This window comes from Symphalangus syndactylus, chromosome 18 (assembly GCF_028878055.3).
Source record: "Symphalangus syndactylus isolate Jambi chromosome 18, NHGRI_mSymSyn1-v2.1_pri, whole genome shotgun sequence".
NCBI lineage: Eukaryota > Metazoa > Chordata > Mammalia > Primates > Hylobatidae > Symphalangus > Symphalangus syndactylus.
Window position 1 is genome coordinate 16,010,146 of NC_072440.2, and position 22,027 is coordinate 16,032,172.

Genomic DNA, 22,027 nt, shown 5'->3' on the forward strand with positions numbered 1-22,027 from the left:
GTTGCTGTGAGATAGAATGTTCTATATATTTATTAGATCCCCTTGGTCTAAAGTGTTGTTCAAGTCCAATGTTTCCTTATTAATTTTTTATCTGGATGATCTGTCCACTATTGAAAGTGGGGTATTGAAATCCCCTACTATTTTTATATTGCAATCTGTCCTTCCCTTCAGATCCTTTAATATTTGCTTTATATATTTAGGTGCTCTTATATTAGGTGCATATAAATTTGTAATTGTTAAATAATCTTGATGAAGTGACCCCTTTATCATTGTATAATGTCCTTTGTTTCTTTTTACAATTTTCGACTTAAAATCTATTTTGTCTAGTATAAGCATAGCTATCCTTTCTCTTTTGGTTTCCATTTGCATGGAATATCTTTTTTCATCTCTTTACTTTCAGTCTATGTATGTCCTTAAAAGTGAGGCAAGTCTCCTGTGGGCATCATAGAGTTGGTCACTCTATGTCTTTTTATTGGAGAATTTAATCCATTTACATCCATAGTAATTATTGTTAGGGAAGAACTTATTACTACCATTTTGTTAATTGTTTTCTGGTTGTTTTGTAGGCACTTTCTTTCTTTCTTCCTCTCTTGGTATCTTCCTTTGTGGTTTAATGGCTTTCTGTAATGGTATGCTTTCTATTTTTGTTTTGTGTATCTACTATAGATTTTTGTTTTGTTGTTACCATGAGTCTTGCATAGAAATTTTATACTTACATAGTCCACTTTATGCTGATAACAACTTAACTTTGATTGCATACAGCACATCTACACTTTTATCCCCCTCATTTAATGTTTTTGATGTCAAAATTTACATAATCTTATATATTTCTTGACAATTTATTCTAAGTATAGTTGTTATTAATAGTTCTGTCTTTTAAATTCCTTTTAACATTTGTACTGAAGATACAATCACTTTACACGTCACCATTTCAGTCCTAGAGTATTCTAAACATGACTGCGTAATACTTATACCATTGAGTTTTGTGTTTTTGTAACTTTTATGTTAATAATTAGCAGCCTTTTGTTTCAACTTAAAGAACTCTCTTTAGCAATTCCTGTGAGGCAGGCGTAGTAGTGATTAATTCCCTTAGCTTTTGTATGTCTGGAAAAGTTTTTATTTCTCAATCATCTCTGAAAAACAGCTTTTCTGGGTGAAGTATTCTTGGTTGTCAGGGTTTTTTTCCACATTAGCCCTTTGAATATCATCCCACTCTCTCCTGTTTCTGTGGAAAAATCTGCTGATAGTCATGTTGGGACCTCTTTGTATGTGATATGTTTTTTTATCTCTTGCTAATCTCAGGATTTTTTCTTTGTATTTGATTTTTGATAGTTTATTATGTTGTCTTGGCGACCTCCTCTTTGGGTTGAATTTGGTTAGAGACCTCTGTGCTTCCTGTAACTTGGGGATACTGGTATCTTTTCCCAAATTAGGGAAGTTTTCAGTCATTATTTCTTTAAATATGCTTTCTAGGCTTTTTTTCTTCTGCTTCTTGAATTTCTATTATGTGTATACTAGGTCCCTTGATGGTGTCCCATAATTCCCATAGGTTTTCTTCATCCCTTTTTATTCTTTTTTTCCTTTTGTTCCTCTGATTGGATAATCTCAAATGTTCTGTCTTCAAGCTCATTGATTCCTTCTTCAGCTTGAATGAGCATGCTGTTGAAGCTTTTGGTTGCATTTTTTTTTTTCAGTTCAGTTATTGTATTCTTCATCTCTAGAATTTCTATTTAGGTTTTAAAAAAATTGTTTCTATTTCTTTGTCAAACCTTTAATTTTTTTCATGTATTGCTTTCCAAATTTTATTTTATTTTTTAGTCTATCTATTCTTGTAGCTCACTGAATTTTAAGAGGATTGTTCTGAATTCTTTGTCTATCATTTAATACATCTTCCTTTCTTTAGGGTCCCTTGTTGGAGCTTTGTTAGTTTATTTTAGAAGTGTCATGATTTTTTGAGTCTGTTATCCTTCTGTCATTGTGTTGATATCCATGCATTTGAAAAGACAACCACCTTTTCTGGCTTTTACAGGTGTTCTTTGGCAGAAATAGATATTCATTATTCAGTCTAGCTTGTGATTCTGTATGGGACAGCTGGTAATGACCATGGGCAGACAGAGCTTGCTTTTGGATGTTCTAGATGGCTGGGCTACCACGTTGGCTCTGAGTTCAGGTGGAGCAGCCAAGCTGGGTTCAGTAATCAGGCTGAGCTGCTGGATGGACATTACAGTTGCCTCAGATTGGGCTGGGCCACAGAGTAGATTTCCTGGCCACGTGGTACTGCTATTTCAGTTCAACAGCTGGACAGGGTTGCAGGAGGGGTCCCAAGGTTAGATGGAATTGCTGGTAGGGATGGATGGGAGCTGAAACTTTACTCTAGTAGAAATGCACAGTTCACGTTTGCCTTCCTGCCTATGTGGGTCCTTGAGGTGGGCTTTGAGGCTGGGCTGAACATTGTTTAAACTACTGGGTATGGCATATCTAGCCTCTGCTCTTTGCTGAAATTCAATGTGGTGGTAATTTTCCTGCCTGGATAGGGTCTAAAAGCCCCAGGGTACGGTCTAAGGCTGGTTTTGAAGGCTAGCCATCTATGAATTCAAGCCAAGTGGAACTTCTTTTTATTTCTGGGAGTTACCAGCTCAGCTTTGCAGGTGTGATATGCAGTTAGATGGTACCTCTGATTGGGCACCACTGTTGGTAGGTACACAGAGCTCCCGCTTTGTCTCCTTGCCTTGTTTCTACCTGACTCCAGATGGTCTAGCCATGCCATTTCCCTGTGTTGCCTTTGAGGTGAGATGGGAATTGGCTTCCTGGGAAGCATCTTGGAATGCCAAGAAGCTGGGCGTCCACCTCCAGCTCTCTTTTCCCTCTGTAGAAACTGTTGTTCCTGGGAAACACTTTCTGTGTGGTACTTTATCGACTTAGGGGAATGCGGTTAAAATGAGACCATTTCTTCTACCCTTTTTATGTGGTTTTTATTTTGTTCTGTGAATCACACAGGTGATTCAGGCCTATTTCCAATTTGGGGCATTTCCACCAAGATGTTCCTGTCTGTGAATGGTTGCTAGTTGAACTTTCTGTGAGGGAGTAGTGGAGCCTGGGACCGACAATTCTGTCATCTTGCTGACTTCACCTCTCCCTTTTATTATTTTTTATAAGGACTGTCAAATTGTTCTCTCAAAAGAGTAGTGATTCACATTGCCATCAACATTGTGTGAGTGTTCTACTTTCATATTCTTCCCAGCATTGAATATTAACATTGTTTTAAAATATTGATAACTCATGAGGTGTAAAGTAGTGCCTTGTGATTGTTTTAATTTCTATTTCTCATAGTGTGTGAGGCTGGACCTTCCCATGTACCTGGGCACTGATTGGGTCTCCTCTTCACGTCCTAATTGATTAGTGGGACCCCCCCACATTGGTTAAGTTAATTTTGTCACCTCTTTGTTTAATATTTTAAAATAATTAGATAATGATTAAAAGGTAACCCTTTTCTGTCATAAGTACTGCAGCTATTTTTCTTAGCCTGTTATTTCTCTTTCATTATATGATACCTCACTGTTTTGAAGTTTACATTTTAACATAATCAAATACATGCATCTTCTTCTGAATGTCTTTTATTGCTTAAGATCTGTAAATTCATCATTCTTACCCAGGCTTGATAAGAAATTTGTGACTCTGCTTTTTTTTTTTTTTTTATTGTTTAAAACAAAACTCTTTATCCTAATATAAGGCAGGTATCCAAAATTAAAAAAATTTTTTTCCAAATAGATAATCTATTTTCCCACCATCATTTATTAAATAATATGTTATTTCCCCCATTGTTTTTAGTGTCTGTTTTGCCATATATTAAATTCTTATCAATAATTTGGTCCAATTTGTATTTTTTATTCTGTTTCATCAATCTAAATTTCTGTTGTACATGGGCATTTCTATACAATGCCCTGTCTACAATGGTCCATCCAATTGCCCTTTTATTTTCTTTTATATTTTTACAGAGAACATTGAGTTCCTCATACCTTCAGAGTTACTTGTTTTTAACCTATTTCTTGAGTCTAGATGGTGATTGTTGAGGACTTATGACTAATAATGTCATTTCCTAAGAAGGAAGAATCTGCTGAATTCTACCATGAAATATTGGACTAAGAACAATGAATTAGTGGAGAGGAATAGTGCTGTGCAGTGAGTGGTACTGGGGGTTGCCCTGGCCCACTGGGTAGCACTGTGTTTCTCTTTCTTTTGCCACCCTCTCAAGCCCCAGGGAGAAAGTGGTGGAGTCAGAACACCTGGTATTACCAGAAGACAGCAAATCTACCTTTGCACTCAGAGGATCGCAAAAAACATTCATTCATCTTCCAAATTTAGGTTTCATATTTTGTTGATTTACCAGGGTGAGGCTTTTATTGAGATAGACTCTTTTATTTATCTTTTATTAAATTTCATATATTTTGTATTTTAAAAAATATTTAAGAGTTCATTTAAAAACCCATGCACAAATGTTTATAGTAGCTGTATTCATGATCACTTGAAACTGGAAAAAACTCAAATGTAACTCAGCGGATGAGTTAATAAACAAACTGGTAAAGCTATGCAATGAAATATTTCTCATCAATAAAAAGGAATAAGCCATGTTGATATGCACAACATGGATGAATCTCATCAAAGACATTGTGCTAAGTGAAAGAAATCAGTCTCAAGGTTGCCACAGTAGGATTCTATTTGCAAGACATTCCAGAAAAGGCAAAACAATAAGGATGGAGAAAAGGCCAGTGATTTGCCAGGGTTGGAGGTGAGGGAAGGTGAGTCTCCACAGGTGCGGCATGAGGGGACTGTTCTGTCGTTCTGTCTCCCGAGTGTAGGAATCTTCATGAATCTACACATGTGTTAAACTCTTACAACTGTACACCAAGAGAAAAAGTCAGGCTTACTGCGTTTTAACTTAAGAAGTACAATGTAAATATATGCTATGGGCTTTTTTTTTTCTAAAGGCAAATAATACAAGAAAGAGTAAAGAAGGAAGTAAAATAAAATCTAAAATCTTATGCCTAACAAAATGACTTGAGAGTGCCTATTCTTACCCTCCAATTTAAGAATGGATAGTATAAAAAACAGATATCTTTTTGAGCTTGATATTTTTAAAATATACAGTATCTAGGGCTTAAATTTTAAACCCTAACAGCTTGGTAATGAGACATAAAAATCTAGATCGAAATAATATTTTAGACTTTAAAAGCTGTTTTCCATGTGTGTGTATGTGCATGTGTGTAGTATTTTCTTAATAAAAGGGTAGACTTTAATTGAACTGCTAACTTGACCCTTTGACTAACATGCTGTGCTGACTTGTCACTGTTGATGTTGACCTTGGTCACATGGCTCCAGGTAGTGTCCTTTTACTTTCAACCTATCCAGGTCTTTACATTAAATGTGTCTCTCTTGTGACTGCATAAATTTGGATCTTGTTTTATAAAGAAATCTATTCTGATAATCTCTACCTTTTAATAAAATATTTACTCCTTTAGTTTTAAGTTAAAGTAATTATTGATATGTTTGGGTTTGAGTCTCCCTTTTATCTCCTTGACCCCTGTTTTTTTTGTTTTGTTTTGTTTCTGTTTGATTATTTGTTCATTTTCTCTTGTCTTCTTTTTAGATTATTTGAATATTTTTTAGAATTCCATTTTAATTTTCTTATAGTCTTCTTAGCTATACTTCTTTGTATAATTTTTAATGGTCGCTCTGGGAGTTGTAATATACACCTTTAATTGTTCCCAGTCAACATGCAGTAAATATTGTACCACTTCACATAAAATGAAGAACCTTTGCAAGCATATAGGCCTATATCCTGCTCTCCATGTCCTTTATAAAGTAGTCCCCCCTTATCCATGGGAAATATATTCCAAGACCCCCAGTGAATGATTGAAGCCACAGATAGTACCAAACCCGATTGCTGTCAATTGGAATATGTTTCTGTTCATGTTTTACACCCACAAATTTAATGTTTTTTTTTTGTTTTTTTTTTTTTTTTGAGACAGAGTCTCACTCTGTCTCCCAGGCTGGAGTGCAGTGGTGCGATCTCGGCTTGCTTCAAGCCCCGTCTCCCAGGTTCACACCATTCTCCTGCTTCAGCCTCCCGAGTAGCTGGGACTACAGGCACCCGCCACCATGCCTGGCTAATTTTTTTGTATTTTTTTAGTAGAGACGGGGTTTCACCGTGTTAGCCAGGATGGTCTCAATCTCCTGACCTTGTGATCCGCCTGCCTCCCAAAGTGCTGGGATTACAGGCTTGAGCCACTGCACCCGGTCTTAATGCCTTTTTTAACTAAGCACTTCCCACGTACTGTATCATAACTTTTGCAGTTTGAGGTGTGACCACTAAATTAGCATGAATTTCTTATTTCTTCATAATTTTGTGGAAGGAAGATTCATTCTTACTGTTGAATACAACCTCAGCATACAACTTTTTTCTTTCTTATTAGGTCAAGAACTTTCACCTTTTCCCTTAAAGGAAGCACTTTACAGCTTCTTTGGCATATACAAATTGCCAGCATCATTGCTCTTTGCTTTGGGGCTATTATTAAGTAAACAAGGGTTACCTGAACACAAACACTGCAGTATTACAACAGTTAACCTGACAACCAGAATGGTTACTGAATGACTGACAGGTGTATAGCGTACACAGTGTGGACACACTAAACAAAGGAATGGTTCACATCCCAGGCAGAATGGAGCAGAACCCTGGGATTTCATCACACTACTCAGAATGGTGTACAATTTAAAACTTATGAATTGTTTATTTCTGGAACTTTCCATTTAATATTTTTGGACCTTGGTCGACTATGGGTAGCTGAAACCATGGAATACAGAACTATGGATGAGGTGGGACTACTATGAATACTAGACACTGACCTATGTTACATCTCTCATAAGACAGTGTTGTTATTTTTTCCTTTAAGTATCTATAAAGAGATTAGGAAGAAGAAAGCCTTTTGTATTTTTTTTTTTTCAGAAATTTACCATTTCTGACACTGTTTTCATTCCTTTCTGAAGAGTGAAGGTCTTCATCTGCTAGCATTTTCCTTCAGTCTGAAGAACTTACTTTATTGAGGTATATAGGTGTGCTAATGATGGATTCCCTTAGTTTTATCTTATTTAGAAATATCTTTATTTCTCCTTCATTTTTAAAGGAAGTTCTCTCTGATGAAAAATCTTCGAGTAACTTTTTGCTTTCTTTTGGCACTTTATGACATTGTTCCATATCTTTCCACTTCTGTTGTTTTGAATGAAATGTCATCTATTAAATTGGCATCTTCCTGTATCTAATGAGTCACTTTTCTCTTGTTGCATTCCAGACCTACCCTTTGAATTTGACTTTCAGCTTCGTAACTGTGATGTACCTTGGCAAGGCCTTTTTCATGCATATCATGCTTGATGTTTGTTGTGTATCTTAAATCTGTAAATGTATATCTTTAATCAAACTTGGGAAAATTTTGGCCTTTATTTCTTCAATTATTTTTTTCTGTCCCATTCTGTGTCCTCTCCTTCTGTGACTCCAAGTACATGTATGTCAGACCACCTAGTATAATATAACATGTTTTTAAGTCTACTAATTTGATAAATATATGTGTATTCTGTAGTCTTCATATTGGTTGGGTTCAATTGGTCTATATTTAAGTTCACTCACTGTTTTCTCTATCTTCTCTATTCTTTTGTTAAGTCTATTCAGTAAATTTTTTATTTCAGATAGTATATTTTTCTTTTCTAGAATTTCCATTTAGTTATTTTTATTGTATCTGTTTCTCTGCTGAGATGTCCTATCCTTTGATTTATTGTGGGAATATTTTTATTTATTTTACTGAAGATAGTTACAATCATTGCTTTTTAAAATCCTGTGTGTTAATGCCAATATTTGGGTTATCTCAGTTGATTTTCACTTCTCCTTAGTATGAGTTCAATTTTTTCTGGTTGTTCTTACGTGCTATATTTTTGTAATATATCCTGGACATTTGGAATGTTAAATTGTGGAGACTCTAAATTCAGTTATTTGTTTTCTAATGAATGTTCTTTCTGTTATTTTAGTAGTCAATTATCTTGTTGGACTCAAACTGCATACCCTGTTTCTTGGGTGGCAGCTCTGATCTCAGTTCAGATCTTTTGTGTGTTAGCTTAGCTATTTTGAGTATATATTCTGAGCAGGTGAGGTTCAGGAGCCAGTAAGAATTATGGTGAGTTAGATAGAATTTGGGGATCCCTCTCTGGCTGTTTCTCTTCCAGGATTTCTTCTTTCTCTCTTTTGGCTGGGATTAGTCTAGTTTTCCAGGCCATAAAGGCTACTTATTATAATTTTTTTTAACTGATGTTCCTGCCACCCCTCATGCTGCAGTGCCTCATCCGAGGCAAGCATTGAAAATACCACACCCCCACAGTTCTCCTCTTAGCATGGATTCCCCACAAGATTTTGCCTGCTCTGGTCACAGTACTTTCAAATAGCCACTTTTGATAATTATGTCCAGATTTTATTGTGATTATCTGGAGGAGGGTTGAGCCAGTAGGATCTTATTTTACCATTATTGGAAGAAGTCAAATTTTAGTATTTTCTTATTAATTTGTATAAGCACTTTATGCTTTAAGAATTTTAAGAATTTATTGTATATATTTATAATTTTATTAATCTGTTGTTCGGCTTTTAAATTTTGTTTTGTGTTTATGGTATACAAAAATCTTATATTTTGATATAATTAAATAGGTAAGTTTGAGATTTCTTAAGTTTTGCTTAAAAATTCGTTCTTATTCAAGTACCAGATAAGCACATGCCTAGATTTTTTTCTACTTTTTTTATAGTCATAGTTTTTACATTTAACTTTTTAATCTCTTTTAAATTTATTTTAGTATGTAATACTAAGTGAAGATCTCCTTTGATATTTTCCCCAAAGAGTGAGGCGATTTCCTAAACATAATATATAGAAGCTGATTTTATTTTTCATAGCAGCTGTAGTTTCCATTATAAAAAGTTAATTTTCAATTTGCTGAAATTTAAGATGAACATATATAATATTGACAAACTATGTCAAAGTAATTGGCAAATTTTGGTGAAGAAAGACTCAAATTTGAGTCAGAAAAATGAAAAAAGAATTTATGTGAATAGTAGTACATGAAGCCAAAGTCATGTTCTACTTGTTTAGATGTGGCCATGTGTGCCTAACAAAATCACTTAATCAGTCTCTGTCTCTCTTTCTCATGATCATGTCCACAGTGCTAGCAGCAGAAGTAGAAAGAGGCATTTATCAAGTATTAGCTGCCATAATCATAATCATAGCAAAAGTGCTATAGAAGTATTAGATGCTGTAATAATAATGATATTTAAATAATAAGTGCTATAATGGAAGGATACATAGTGTAATGAGAGTCTAATAGGGAAAACAGCACTGGCTATGGAAATTAGGGAAGGCTTCCTTGAGGAAACAGTTATTGCATTGAGCCCTGAAAGAGGAGTAGAATTAACTAGGAAAGTATGGGAAGTAGGTAATGATGGACGACATGGCAGTTGGCAAAGGAAGCAACAAGCAGAAGGGACCGAGGGCAGGGAAGAGTATAGCTCTTTGGAAGAACAGAGAGACCAATGTGGCTGGAGCTAAGAGAGCCTGGGGAGCATGCCATGGGGCGAGGCTAGGGAGGTGAGCAGGGCCACACCATTGCAGGCTTGTATGTTTCAGAAGGAGTGTCGTTTTTATCCCAAGAGCAGTGGGGAGTCATGGAAAGATTTCAAGCAAGAGAGTAATCTGGTCGGATTTGCATTTTTTTTTTTTTTTTTCTGAAACGGAGTCTTGCTCTGTTGCCCAGGCTGGAGTGCGGTGGCACGATCTCAGCTCACTGCAAGCTCTGCCTCCTGGGTTCAAGCCATTCTCCTGCCTCAGCCTCCTAAGTAGCTGGGATTACAGGCACCCGCCACCATGCCTGGCTAATTTTTTTTTATTTTATTTTTTATTTTTAGTAGAGACAGGGTTTCACCCTGTTAGCCAGGATGGCCTCGATCTCCTGAGCTCGTGATCTGCCCGCCTCCACCTCCCAAAGTGCTGGGATTACAGGCATGAGCCACCGCGCCTGGCCCGGATTTGTATTTTTAAAAGATCAGGCTGGTAGAGGTATGGAAATATATTGGAGGAAGGCAAGAGTAGGTACAAGAAGACCCATTAGGAGATTATTGCAATAATTTAAGTGAAGCTTGGTATATATGTGGATGTATGAATGGATGGATATCTGGCCGGGTGGATATGTAACCTAAGTTGAACTGGGCAGACTCATGGACTGTTATCTTACAGCTACTTAATTTTGTTTCCCACTGCCCCTTTAAATTTACTCAATTGGATTAGTTCTTTTGCCCCTGGATAAAAACGTGAGCAGATCTTGCTTTTCCAGGTTTGTCTTCGATCATAGAAAGAGGCTTAATTTAGTCATGCAACTGCCAGTCTCACACAGCCATCAAAGATGTAAGCTTGATTGAAACGTGAATTGCATTTCCTCCCTGTTAGGGCCTGTTACAGGCACGCACGAGTAGAGGCGGCATGATGGCAGCTTCTCCCTTTCCCACTTTGCACTTCTCTTCTTCCCCCATTTTGTAAACTAAGTTTCAGCCTCCTCTAGGCATTGACATGCACAGAGGAAGGAGAGGAACAAAAGGGGAGGCTGAAAGTTCTCATTTGACTGACACTGCCGTGAGCTTGAAGCTGCGTTCTTGGGGCCGATCAAGTGTTCAAAGGTGCTTGCTTTCATGAGTGCTGTTGATGGGTTTTGAATTTCACATTTGATGAAGGCAGATGCATCTCTAGCCGTGCTGATTGCCTATTTCCTTCTCAGCCGCTGGGAATCTGGGAAGAGAGAAAGCAAGCCTTCTCTATTAAGGCCTGTTCATTTCTCCAGGTGGCTTTCTTGGGCAAGGACGAAGATGCCGCTGTGTGTGTGTGCGTGCACGTGCTCTCCCTCACGTGGCCCACTCTCCCTCACGTGGCCCATGTCTGATCCCCATGAAACTCTCAGCAGTTATTTTTCTGATGACTCTGATAGAGCAAGCCATCCAACCAACCCCCCCGCCCCGCGCCCCCCCGCAAAATTTTTTGTTCTCAATGGCTAGCCATCTCATCTCTCACCTGCAAGGTTTCTAGCTGGGAGTCAGGCACTGATACATCCCACCCCCAATGGCAGGGGACAGGAATCAAACTCCCTGAGTGGAACAAGTCTTCAGGTGAAGAGTAGGCATCCTTCACTCTGTCTTTTGTGCTGGGGTTGGGACTCAAGCATACCAAAAGATTTTCTCCCAAAATTCACTCTTTTATCCTCTATTATCTAGATTTTTTAATACCCTAGATGTAGATAAAGAATTTCTTTGTCTAACCAGTTCGCTCTCAGCCATTAATTTTTAGCAATCAAAACAGGGCAGTCTGTTTCTTGCCCACTTTGAGATCTCATATCAATTATCTAAGGAACTCAGCCCAAACTACTTTTTGCCATCCTGTTAGGGAAGGATAGGTATGGTTTAGTGTGTAAGTCACAGAAGGTGTATGGGACACAGGTCAGTGTATGTGATGGAATGCTTGCTGGTTTTCCAGCCTGCAACCGAGGCTTTTTGACCTATTAGCTCTAATCCTTATCACAACCCTCCCAGTAGGTGGTATTATTCTCATGTTACAGATGAGAGGAATACAGAACCAGCATAGTGAGCGGCGAGTCTGAGGTCACATCAGTAGGAAGTGCAGGAGCAGGTACTCTGGTCTTTCTGAAACCCATGCTCACATCAGGTTGTTCCCGCAGGCATCTTATAACTCTGAAATTATTGGATTCTGAGTCATGGGACCATATTCACTTTGGAAATGTGTTTTTGAACAATTTTCCAATTATTCTTGCTAAGACTTTAAATCTATACTAACTGTCTATTGCTGCCATAACAAAGTACACAAGGCTAGTGGCTTATAACAATACATGTATTATCTTCATGTTTGGTAGGTTAGAAGCCCAACATGGGTCCACTGGGCCCAAGGAATCAGCAGGGCTTTTTTTCTTCTGGGGAATCTGGGGGCAAATTCATTTCTTGCTTTTTCCAGCTTCTAGAGGCCACCTGCATTTGTTGGTTCACAGCCCCTTACTCTGTCTTTCAAAGCCACCAGCGTCACACCTCTGTCCTTCTGTCCTCACGTCTTTTGATGGCTGCAGCTAGGAAAAGCTCTCCAGTTTTAAGAATGTGTGGGATTAGAGCGGGCCCACCTGGATAAATCAGGAGAGTCGCTCCATCTCCAGATCCTCCCTTCACCACATCTACCATGTTTCTTTGCTGGGGCAAGAACGTAGTCACAGAGGCTCAGGATTAGAGGGTGGACCCCATGGGGGCCATTGTCCTCCCTGCCACAACATAGAGGCTCTTCACATGATGAATTTGAAAGAATTATTTTATGGACATTATTATTTTAATCAAGTCCCTTAGATTCTTCCTTCAGTGTATGCTACCATTAACAATATAGAGACATGCAGATCTAATATCAGTTTGATATTTCCTTGCTTTAAAAAATCAATTTGTAGTACTATTTTACTAAATGATTTTGTTTACATTAGATTTGAAACTTCATATAAATGCATTGTTGCCATTTTCAATTCAACATTAAGTACCTAATCCATGCAGTGTTATAGAAAAAGTGTTTAAAGTAATGTTTTTTGTTGTTACTTTTAAATCCAGATTTGGACTTAAAGCCACCACTAAAATCAATTGGAAGCAATTTCTAACATCATTTCATGAGCCTCAGGGGTTGCAAGTTAGCAATAAAGGTCCCGTGACAAAAGGAAATAGGTATGTAAAAAAAAAAGAACAAATTTTAGTTACACATATCATAATATGTAAAAGATCAGAGAATATCTGTTACTTTTTCTGCATTTATTGAATGATCGATTAGTCTCCATTGAATAATTGCCAACTTTTATATAGTGATTTACTGTTTACAAATTTTTCTTATTGAAAACTGCCTTAAACTATAAGGTTGGCATAATTATTATTTCAGTTTCTAGATGAGATGATACAATCTTAACTCCATCACCCACTCAGAGTGTGGTGGAGGCAGCTATGGACCACAAAGGGTCCAGGCACACAGGCTGCCACGGCAAGCACTGCTCCCCAGCTCTAAGCATATTCTTGTAACATTGTATGTAAACGTGTATTTGTTAGGTGTTACATGGAAAGGAACAATATATGTTGATTTGTTTTCCAGCCACTGAGTGGCCCAGATATCATGGGTCATGGAGATTATTTGTCTATCATTATTTCTGTTCTCTTTCTAATATCTATTATAACCTCAGATTTGCAATACCAAATATCTTGTGATGGGGTCCCAAAATGTTTTTTAAAAAATTTAATAATATGAAATTTTAGAATTTAGCTTTTTGCTCCAAGAAGTATTTTATGTTGATGCGTATCCTGTATTCATTGCCCTCTATGAATCTTAAAGAAAAAAACAGGCTTTATAATCTTGGCACGTTCATTGAAAGTGCTGTGCTCTACTGTAAAGTAAAATATACCATGGAGTTAATTCCTATTTCGTGGGTCCTGTCCCTGTCTTGGGGATTTATGAATATTTAATGAACTGCCCCTGTTAACAGCCTTGCAGGTAATCAGAGCGCTCCCTCTCTGCTCCAGAGCTGCCACCTCTGAGTTCATTCCTTATGTGAAGTTACTTCTGTTTCTTTATAATTTTCTTGTCCAATAGCACGTTGTCTAGAGAGGCTGTCAGAATTAAACTTGAAGTTTTATTTACTTTAAAACAGTGGTTCTTAAATGGGGACAATTTTTCCTCCCAGCTCTGGCAATATCATGGACATTTTTGGTTGTCACACTGAGGGTGGGGAAGCTACTGATGGGAGCTGATCATAACCCCAAAAGACACAAACGCCATCATCCTTAAGGTTGAAACCTCAGAAGATCAAAATCATAAAAATATAACTCTGAAAAAACAATTAAAAATTATTTAGGCCGGCACGGTGGCTCACGCCTGTAATCCTAGCACATTGGGAGGCTGAGGTGGGTGGATCTCCTGAGGTCAGGAGTTTGAGACCAGCCTGACCAACATGGAGAAACCCCGTCTCTACTAAAATACAAAATTAGCCAGGCGTGGTGGTGCATGCCTGTAATCCCAGCTACTTGGGAGGCTGAGGCAGGAGAATTGCTTGAACCCGGGATGCGGAGGTTTGCAGTGAGCTGAGATCTCACCATTGCATTCCAGCCTGGGCAACAGGAGCGAAACTTCATCTCAAAAAAAAAAAAATTGTTTTAAAGATATTTATTTACATTGTAAAAGGGGATTTATTTGAGAAACATAAAAACACAATAGAACACTTCAGAGGCCACTTTACACAAAAAATAGGCAAAAATGACACATATTTTTCAAGCATAAACACTCAGATATACTAGTGACCATCACATAGGTGTGACAGATATGAGCAGATGAACCATATTCCTAAAGAAATAGGTCAAAAAGTGAAACATATAAATGCATATCACTATGGTGGGTAATTGCATGCACCCGGTTTCATAACTGCAGTCATTCAGAATACCGTGACAGATAACCTAAGTCTTTTGCAAGATCAGTCAAAATCTGCAATTGGTCACCACTGCCTGTACGGTCACCCGAAGAGCCAAGATCTTGAGAAAATTTATCTTTTACAAATGCAGTGAACAAAAATGACATCTCTTCATATGCTGAGCGAGTTTCAGTGTTTGTACACAACACACACAATGCTCACACACTAAGGCAACGTTGTGATAATGCACTTTCATGGAGTCAAATTTCCGATGTCCAAGGCAGCGACAGAAAATGTCCCAGCTCTGAGAGAGAGCTGTGTTCTCTCTGGGCTCCCAGCTGATTGGATGGTGCTCACCAGCACTGAGGGCACATCTTCCCCCCACCCCCTCCCTGCCCCCTCAGACCCACACACTAATCTCCAGAAATGCCCTCGCAGGCACACCCAACACAGTGCTTTACCAGGTTTCTAGGTATGCCTTCATCCAGTCAAGTTGACACCTGAAAGTAAGTCCACAAATCTACTCTTGGCAACTTGGTACCCATAGGCATCTCCTTAAACCACACTTAATTTCCAAGTAACGACAATAGCAAGGTCATAATTCCACCTAACATGATGCAACTATGCTGTGTACAACTGAAAACACACAAATCCCTTGCCTAGAATTTGGCTTTGGGATTTTAATCTTTCGAGATTGTGCTTTTTGCGATTTTAGGCATTAGGGGCTTTAGAATTTAGAGATTTTGATCTTTTGGGATTTCAACATTTGGGATTATGGCATTTGGAATTGCATCTTTCAGGATTAAGATCCAAACCTGCACTGATCTAGTGGGTGGAGGCCAGGGATGCTGCTCAACACTCTGCAGTGAATACCCACAGCAAAGAGCTCTCCAGCCCCTATGTCAGGGGTACCCGGTGGATAAAATCTGCTGTAAAAGGCATCTGTTCATGCCAGTGCTGGCGGTCTGTAGAAAAACGAGGTTGTAACAAGTCATGTGAGGAACTGAGACTCAGGAAGCCAGCATTTGTTTCTGAAAAGTGGTGGTAGGCGTAGGCTTACTGTTTCTGCACAAACAGAAGAAGCTAAGATGGCTGTAGAGATGCAGCAACAAAAACTCCCAAACAAATCTGAGAATGGTTCCGCAGGTAAACTGACTGCCATTCATTGTTTCGTGGGAAAGGTAGGATGGTCTAGTAGAACATCAGAAAAGAGAAGCACCCAATGGTATATTGTGATGAGATTCTGACAGTCTCCCTTTCTGAGCCAAGTCCACATTGAACTTGGTTTTGGTCTCCAGAGCAGGTAGTCCTGGCCTTCAGGAGCACACATATACACTGACGGGCCCCGAGCTCAGGGATGAAAGAGGCCATAGAGGGAAAGGGGGCTCTGACAACATAGGGGATCATGGTCATTGTCAACGGAAAGGGAGAGGCTGAGAAGGCTGCTGTCCTTGCAGTTCTAAATAGGGAATTTGTGCCCTCAGTTATCATGTGAATGAGACAGCTACAATGTGCTGCACACACAGGAGGGAGGGCTCCCAGCTTCCCAGCCACTGAGGTCTCAGCACTGGTCCTCGGTCCCTTTATTGGTCTTGTTTGAGATCAAAACCACAGGTGTGCAAGATGGCTGATGAGTTGGTCTCATGGGGAGAGGAGATGGTCCAGCAAGGCTCGCCCTGCATTCGTGGTGTCTCTCTGATCACAGTAACTGAGGTTCAGATGAGCCCCACAAGCGCAGCACACTGTCAGGAAAAAGAGCCACCCACAGAGAAAGCTCTATTGTATTGTGATGAGGGTGCTCGTTTCTTGCATTAAGAAAAGAACAAAGTTCAAGAACATAATCTTATTCCTGCTTTTCTCCTAATCCTCTTGTAGCATCAACTCTAGAAATGAATCTCGCAAGGAAAACATCATCACAAAGTTATTTAGATGCACTGAAGATCGCTCTGCATCACTGAAGAAAGCATTACTGATAATCAACAGTGTAAGATTTTGAAAGCCTTCTCTTGTGAAACACTCATTGTTTCTAAGAATGCAAACGCTCAGAACAAGACCAATAACAACTCCATATTCATTCATTTATCCATCCAACAAACACTTCTTGAGCCCCCGTTACATGCTGGGAATTATTCTGAGCACTTAGGGATAGAAGCCCCGACCTCAAGAGTTGAGTCTAGTTGGGAGGACGGACGATGGAAGATTAATTGCAATACAATAACATAAGTGCCAATTGTGATGGGAACAATGTGTGGCAAGACCGTAATGGTTGTAGTGACTCATCATCATTCACTGTTTAATTAACAAACAACCTTCCCCACCCTAACCTAGAGTTGATCAGTTCATAACCAACTTATTGCCCAAAACAGGAGAATTTTCTTAGTGCCAAAATAGCCTACTTAATTTTTTAATTGTACCATAAGGAGAGGCTAATTCATGAATTTGCAACCTGCTTTTTCTCACATTCACCATTAGCTCCTGTCTCACTTTAATATCATTTTAGAAAGCAGCACTTGGATCCTTTTGATAGGCAACGACATTTACTAAGCACATTCGGTACTTGAAGCTCTAGTAAACAGTGAGGAGCAGGGTGAATTACTGTTTCTGAGACTCACACAGGACTGTGTACAAATGATTTCAGAGGCCAAAGGCGTCCCTTAGCTCAGCATCAGCCTCCTAGAACCTGCCGTGGAGGGAGTGTCTGGGAGTGGAGGGTGGTGCCCCAGGGAGAAGCCAACACTGCCTGGGGGTGGCCTCCAGGTTTGCGGTTTGCTGTCTGTGGAGACCCCAGCGCCTGCCTCCGCCGCACTAGAACGCTATTGCATGGGATTTCCAAGCACAATGTGGATTCAGGAACATGGGGTTCTTTGAATGAATCTTTAGGCCTGTAAGACTTGGTCTCTCTGAATGAACAATAATGTTGAGTGCTTACTATGTGCCAGGCACCATCTTAAATGATCCGGCCATATATACACTCACTAAATCCTCTTCACACCTCGGCGAGGCAAACATGATAATTTTTTTTTTGGGGGGGTTTTATTTCATTTTATTTTATTTTTATTATAATTTAGGTTTTAGGGTACATGTGCACAATGTGCAGGTTTGTTACATATGTATCCATGTGCCATGTTGATTTCCTGTACCCATTAACTTGTCATTTAGCTTGGTGGGACTGTAAACTAGTTCAACCATTGTGGAAGTCAGTGTGGCGATTCCTCAGGGATCTAGAACTAGAAATACCATTTGACCTAGCAAACATGATTATTATCTCCATCTGACAGATGAGGAAAGGAGGCCTTTGTGCTAAGTAACCCGCCTGAGGCTACCCAGATAGTGGTGTTGGAGGCCAGCAGGCTCGAGAGCAGCCACACTCCAGCACTGGGCAGGGCTGCCCGGGACCCTGCTGGCTGAGCCGTGTGGGAAAAGATAAACGAGGCATTTGTGTGTTACCCCCCAACTCCGGTTCTAATAGTATACTGAAGAAGTAGTTTAATTAAAAATAGGGAAACCTTCATTTCCTTTAATGGAGGACTATACAATAATGCTAATCACTCCAACTATTAGACTGTTTAAAAGTCATTGTTGTGCTATTCAACTTGAGATCAATAAACAGACAGTGTAGGTTAAGAATTGAGTACGTAGTCCATGCTGGGCCCCCCGTGCTGGGCACTTAGGCTAAGCACGCAGATGATTAATGCTAAGTCCTTGCCGATAAGCTCACACTCTGGAGTATCACATCATGGCATTAACAATCAAATGTCTTACAGTTACATAGTGCGTGGTTTCAGAGTAAGATTCCCCTCCCCTCCCATCCCCCCACCATGCACCCCACCATGGAGGGGACTAGGTAAGAAGGAGAACAAGGGTAGGAGCCAGGAGTGGGCAGGGCTGGGCATTTTGCCTGGCTGCTCAGGGCAGTCATGGAAAACAAATCTCTCTCCTGCTATAGAGAGGGATGCAGAATGTTTAAAAGAATGCTTTAGATCCACGCCCAGGCATACATCCCATTTTCTATATGTGCTGCCTCCAAATGCTGCCACCAACTCTGCAAGTGGACCCAACTGCTGTGATCACTTACATTTAAATCAGGTGTGGCTTGCTTCCTATCAGTCATCCAGAAGTAATTTGCATCCTGCCTTTTTACCTAGTCTTGATGTTGTTATCTGTAGCTGACATGATTTAGTTAATAGAAAGTCCAATAGAATCTTCCCAGAAAACATTAGAATTAATAATAGGATTTAGAAGGTCATTGGATACAAGGTCAATACACAAAGACCAACAATATTTCTATAAACTGCAATAAAGTATTAGAAAAAGATGAAGTTTTAAAATATTATTTCTAATAACATTTTAAAAAATCAAATACATAGAAATATGTCTTACAAAAACATGCAAATTCTCCACATTGAAGACTACAATGATTGCTTACAAAAATCATGCCATTCCTTCACACACTTTCAGAAAATACAGGAGGAAGGAACACTTCCAGACTCATTCTCTGAGGCCAGTATTACCCTGATACCAAAACCAAGCAAAGCCATCACAAGAAAAGAACCAACAGACCAATATCCTTTGTGACTATAGTTGCAAAAATTCTCAACAAAATATTAGCAAACTGAATCCAGCAACACATAACAAGGCTTAAGTGCTGTGACCACATGGGATTCATCCCAGGATTGCAAAGTTGGTTTAACTTCCCCCCAAATCAATTAATATCATATACAACATAAGTAGAGTGAGGAACGGAACTACATGATTATCTCAATAGATGCAAAAACAGTATTTGAAAAATCCAACGCCTGTTTATGATAATAACTTTCCACAAATTAGAACAGAAGAGAAATACCTTCACCTGATAAAGGGAATTTACAACAAACCCATAGCCAGCAGCACAGTTAATGGTAAAAGACTGAACGCCTTCCTCCTAAGATCAGGAACAGCACAAGAATGTCAGCTCTCGCTGCTTCTAGTCAACACTGTGCTAGAGTTCCGGACAGTCCAATCAAGAAAGAAAAAGAAAAGGCATCAAGATTGAAAAGGAAGAAGTAAAACTGTCTTTGTACACAGATGATACAATCTTGTGTATAGAAAATTCTAAGGAATTTGTGCATGTGTGTGTACACATATACTGCTAGAACTAATAAATGAATTTATAAGGTTGCAGAAATGTAAGATTAACATACAAAAATCAGTTATATTTCTATAAACTAGCTATGACAATCTGAAAAGGAACTTCTGAAAGCAATTCCATTCACAATAGCATCAAAAAGAATAAAATACCCAGGAATAAATTTATCAAAAGAAGTGCCAGATTTGTACACTGAAAATTACAAAACATTGTTAAAGGAAAGTAAAGAATGTGTAAATAAATGAAAATACATTCCATATTTATAGATTGGAGACAATATTATTAAGATGACAGTTCTCTCCAAATTGCTTTATAGATTCAGTGCAAACCCTATCAACATCCCAGCTGGCCTTTTTTTTTTCTTTTGAAAAGCTATCTGAAAATTCATATGGAAATACAAAGGTGGAAGAACAGCCAAAATAATCTTGGAAAAGAAGAACAAAGTTAGAATACTTACATTTCCAGAATTTGAATCTTAGTGCAAAACTATAGTAGTAAAGACTGTGTGATACTGGCTTGAAGACCTACATATAGATCAATAGAACAGAGTTGAGAGTTCAAAAATAAACCCTTACATTTATGGTCCATTTATTTTTGACAAGTTCAGTGGGAAAAAGGAAAATATCTGTTAAAATGTTAAGAGGACAATTGGATATCCATATGCAAAAAGATGAATTCAGTCCCTTACCTTACACCATACACAAATAGATGTAAATTTAAAAGCTAAACTCATAAAACTCTTAGAAGAAAAACATATATGAATCTTTGTGACCTTGTGTTAGGCAAACATTTCTTAATGACACCAAAGTATAACCCATAAAAGAAACAAATCGATACATTGGACTTTATCAAAATTAAATTTCATGCTTCAAAAGATACCTTTAAGAAAGTGAAAAGACAAGCCACAGACTGGGATAAGATATATGCAAATCATATATCTGGTAAAGGACTTGTATCTAGAATATACAAGTACTTTTAGAACTCAATAAGAAGACAACCTAATTTTTTAAATGGGTAAAATATATTAATAGACATTTTACCCAAGAAGATCTATAAACAGCCAATAAAATCTTTTATGAACCCATGAAAAGATACTCGACAGTATTGGTCACTAGAGAAACTCAAAGCCACGAGATACCACTTCTCACCCTCTAGGATGGCTATAATCAAAAAGACAGACAATAATAAGTGTTGACAAGAATATGTGGAGATACTGGAACTCTCATATACTGCTAGTGAAAATGCAAAATGGCACAGCCACTGGGAAAACAGCATGGCCGTTTCCATAAAAATTAAATGTGACTTACAGAACCCAGCAATTCCACTCCTAAGTATCTGCCCCAAGAGAATAAAAACATGTCCACACAAAGACTTGTGAGCAAATGTTCATAACAATATTATTCACAATTTCCAAACTGGAAACAATCCAAATGTCCATCAACTTGTAACAAAATAAACAAAATCTGGCAATGTAATGCCCAATTGGGAATAAAAAGGAGCAAAATACTGATACATGCTACAACATGGATGAGCCTCAAAAACACTATGTTAGGAGAAAGAAGCCAGATGCAGGAAACCATGTATTTATGATTCTATTTACATGAAATATCCAGAAAAAGGCAAATATCTAGAGACAGAAAAGGGAGTCATTGCCTTAGGCTGGGGCTAGAAATGGGGAGAGACTGCAAATGTGCACGAGATTTCTTTTGGGGCTGCTGAAAATATTCTAGAATTAGTTGAGATGGTTACACAATGCTTTAAATGTATTAAAGTAACTTAAAATTTAGCTGTCAGTGATTTCTATTTAGGCATTTAAGAATTGATTATGACTCTCAAAAGAAAAGGTAAGCATGCATATATCCCCTAAAGTACTTAATTTACCCCTCAAGAGAGCCTTATGTTCTTTTCAGATTTTGGATCCCCAAATAATAGTTGACATTTGCACACTGCTTTATCACTTACTTAATAAATCCTTTTGTCATGTTAATATTCACTATGTCTCCGTATGTGGTGAGGGTTCTTTATTTACCCTGTGTTTCCAATAAACAGTATCTCTCAATTTTGGTATTCAGTCTACTTATTGATAAATTTTTATTCTGGGGGAATACATTTTTTCTCATGGTATTTTGCTCATAATATGTTTTCTTTATGCAGCATGGCTGAAATTTTTCTAGCAAAGTAGTTGTCCATTTATGTAATGGATGAGACTGTTGGTGGAGAAAACAAGCATAATTTATTCTTACTAAATTGGCAAACTGTAATTGAACTGCTGGGAAGTTTTGTGTCCCATGTGGTTGAACCCCCAGCTCTCAGGTGGGGTAGGGAAGTGAGGAGCTGTTCAAGCCATTCAAGTCCCTG

General features: G+C 38.4%; 1 protein-coding gene and 1 pseudogene across 10 annotated transcripts in view; one reads left to right on the plus strand and one right to left on the minus strand.

The window, feature by feature from the left end:
- The window catches only part of LOC134733491 (large ribosomal subunit protein eL33-like), a 346,767-nt pseudogene that overhangs the window by 266,365 nt on the left and 58,375 nt on the right, over nucleotides 1–22,027 (minus strand).
- Nucleotides 1–22,027, plus strand: part of EFCAB6 (EF-hand calcium binding domain 6) — a 295,562-nt gene that overhangs the window by 115,064 nt on the left and 158,471 nt on the right. For all 10 annotated transcript variants that reach the window (XM_055252706.2, XM_055252713.2, XM_055252712.2 and 7 more), the window contains 2 exons: nucleotides 12,713–12,823; nucleotides 16,420–16,528. In XM_055252706.2, the coding sequence (XP_055108681.2) occupies nucleotides 12,713–12,823; nucleotides 16,420–16,528 (220 nt within the window). The remainder of the gene's footprint in view (nucleotides 1–12,712; nucleotides 12,824–16,419; nucleotides 16,529–22,027) is intronic.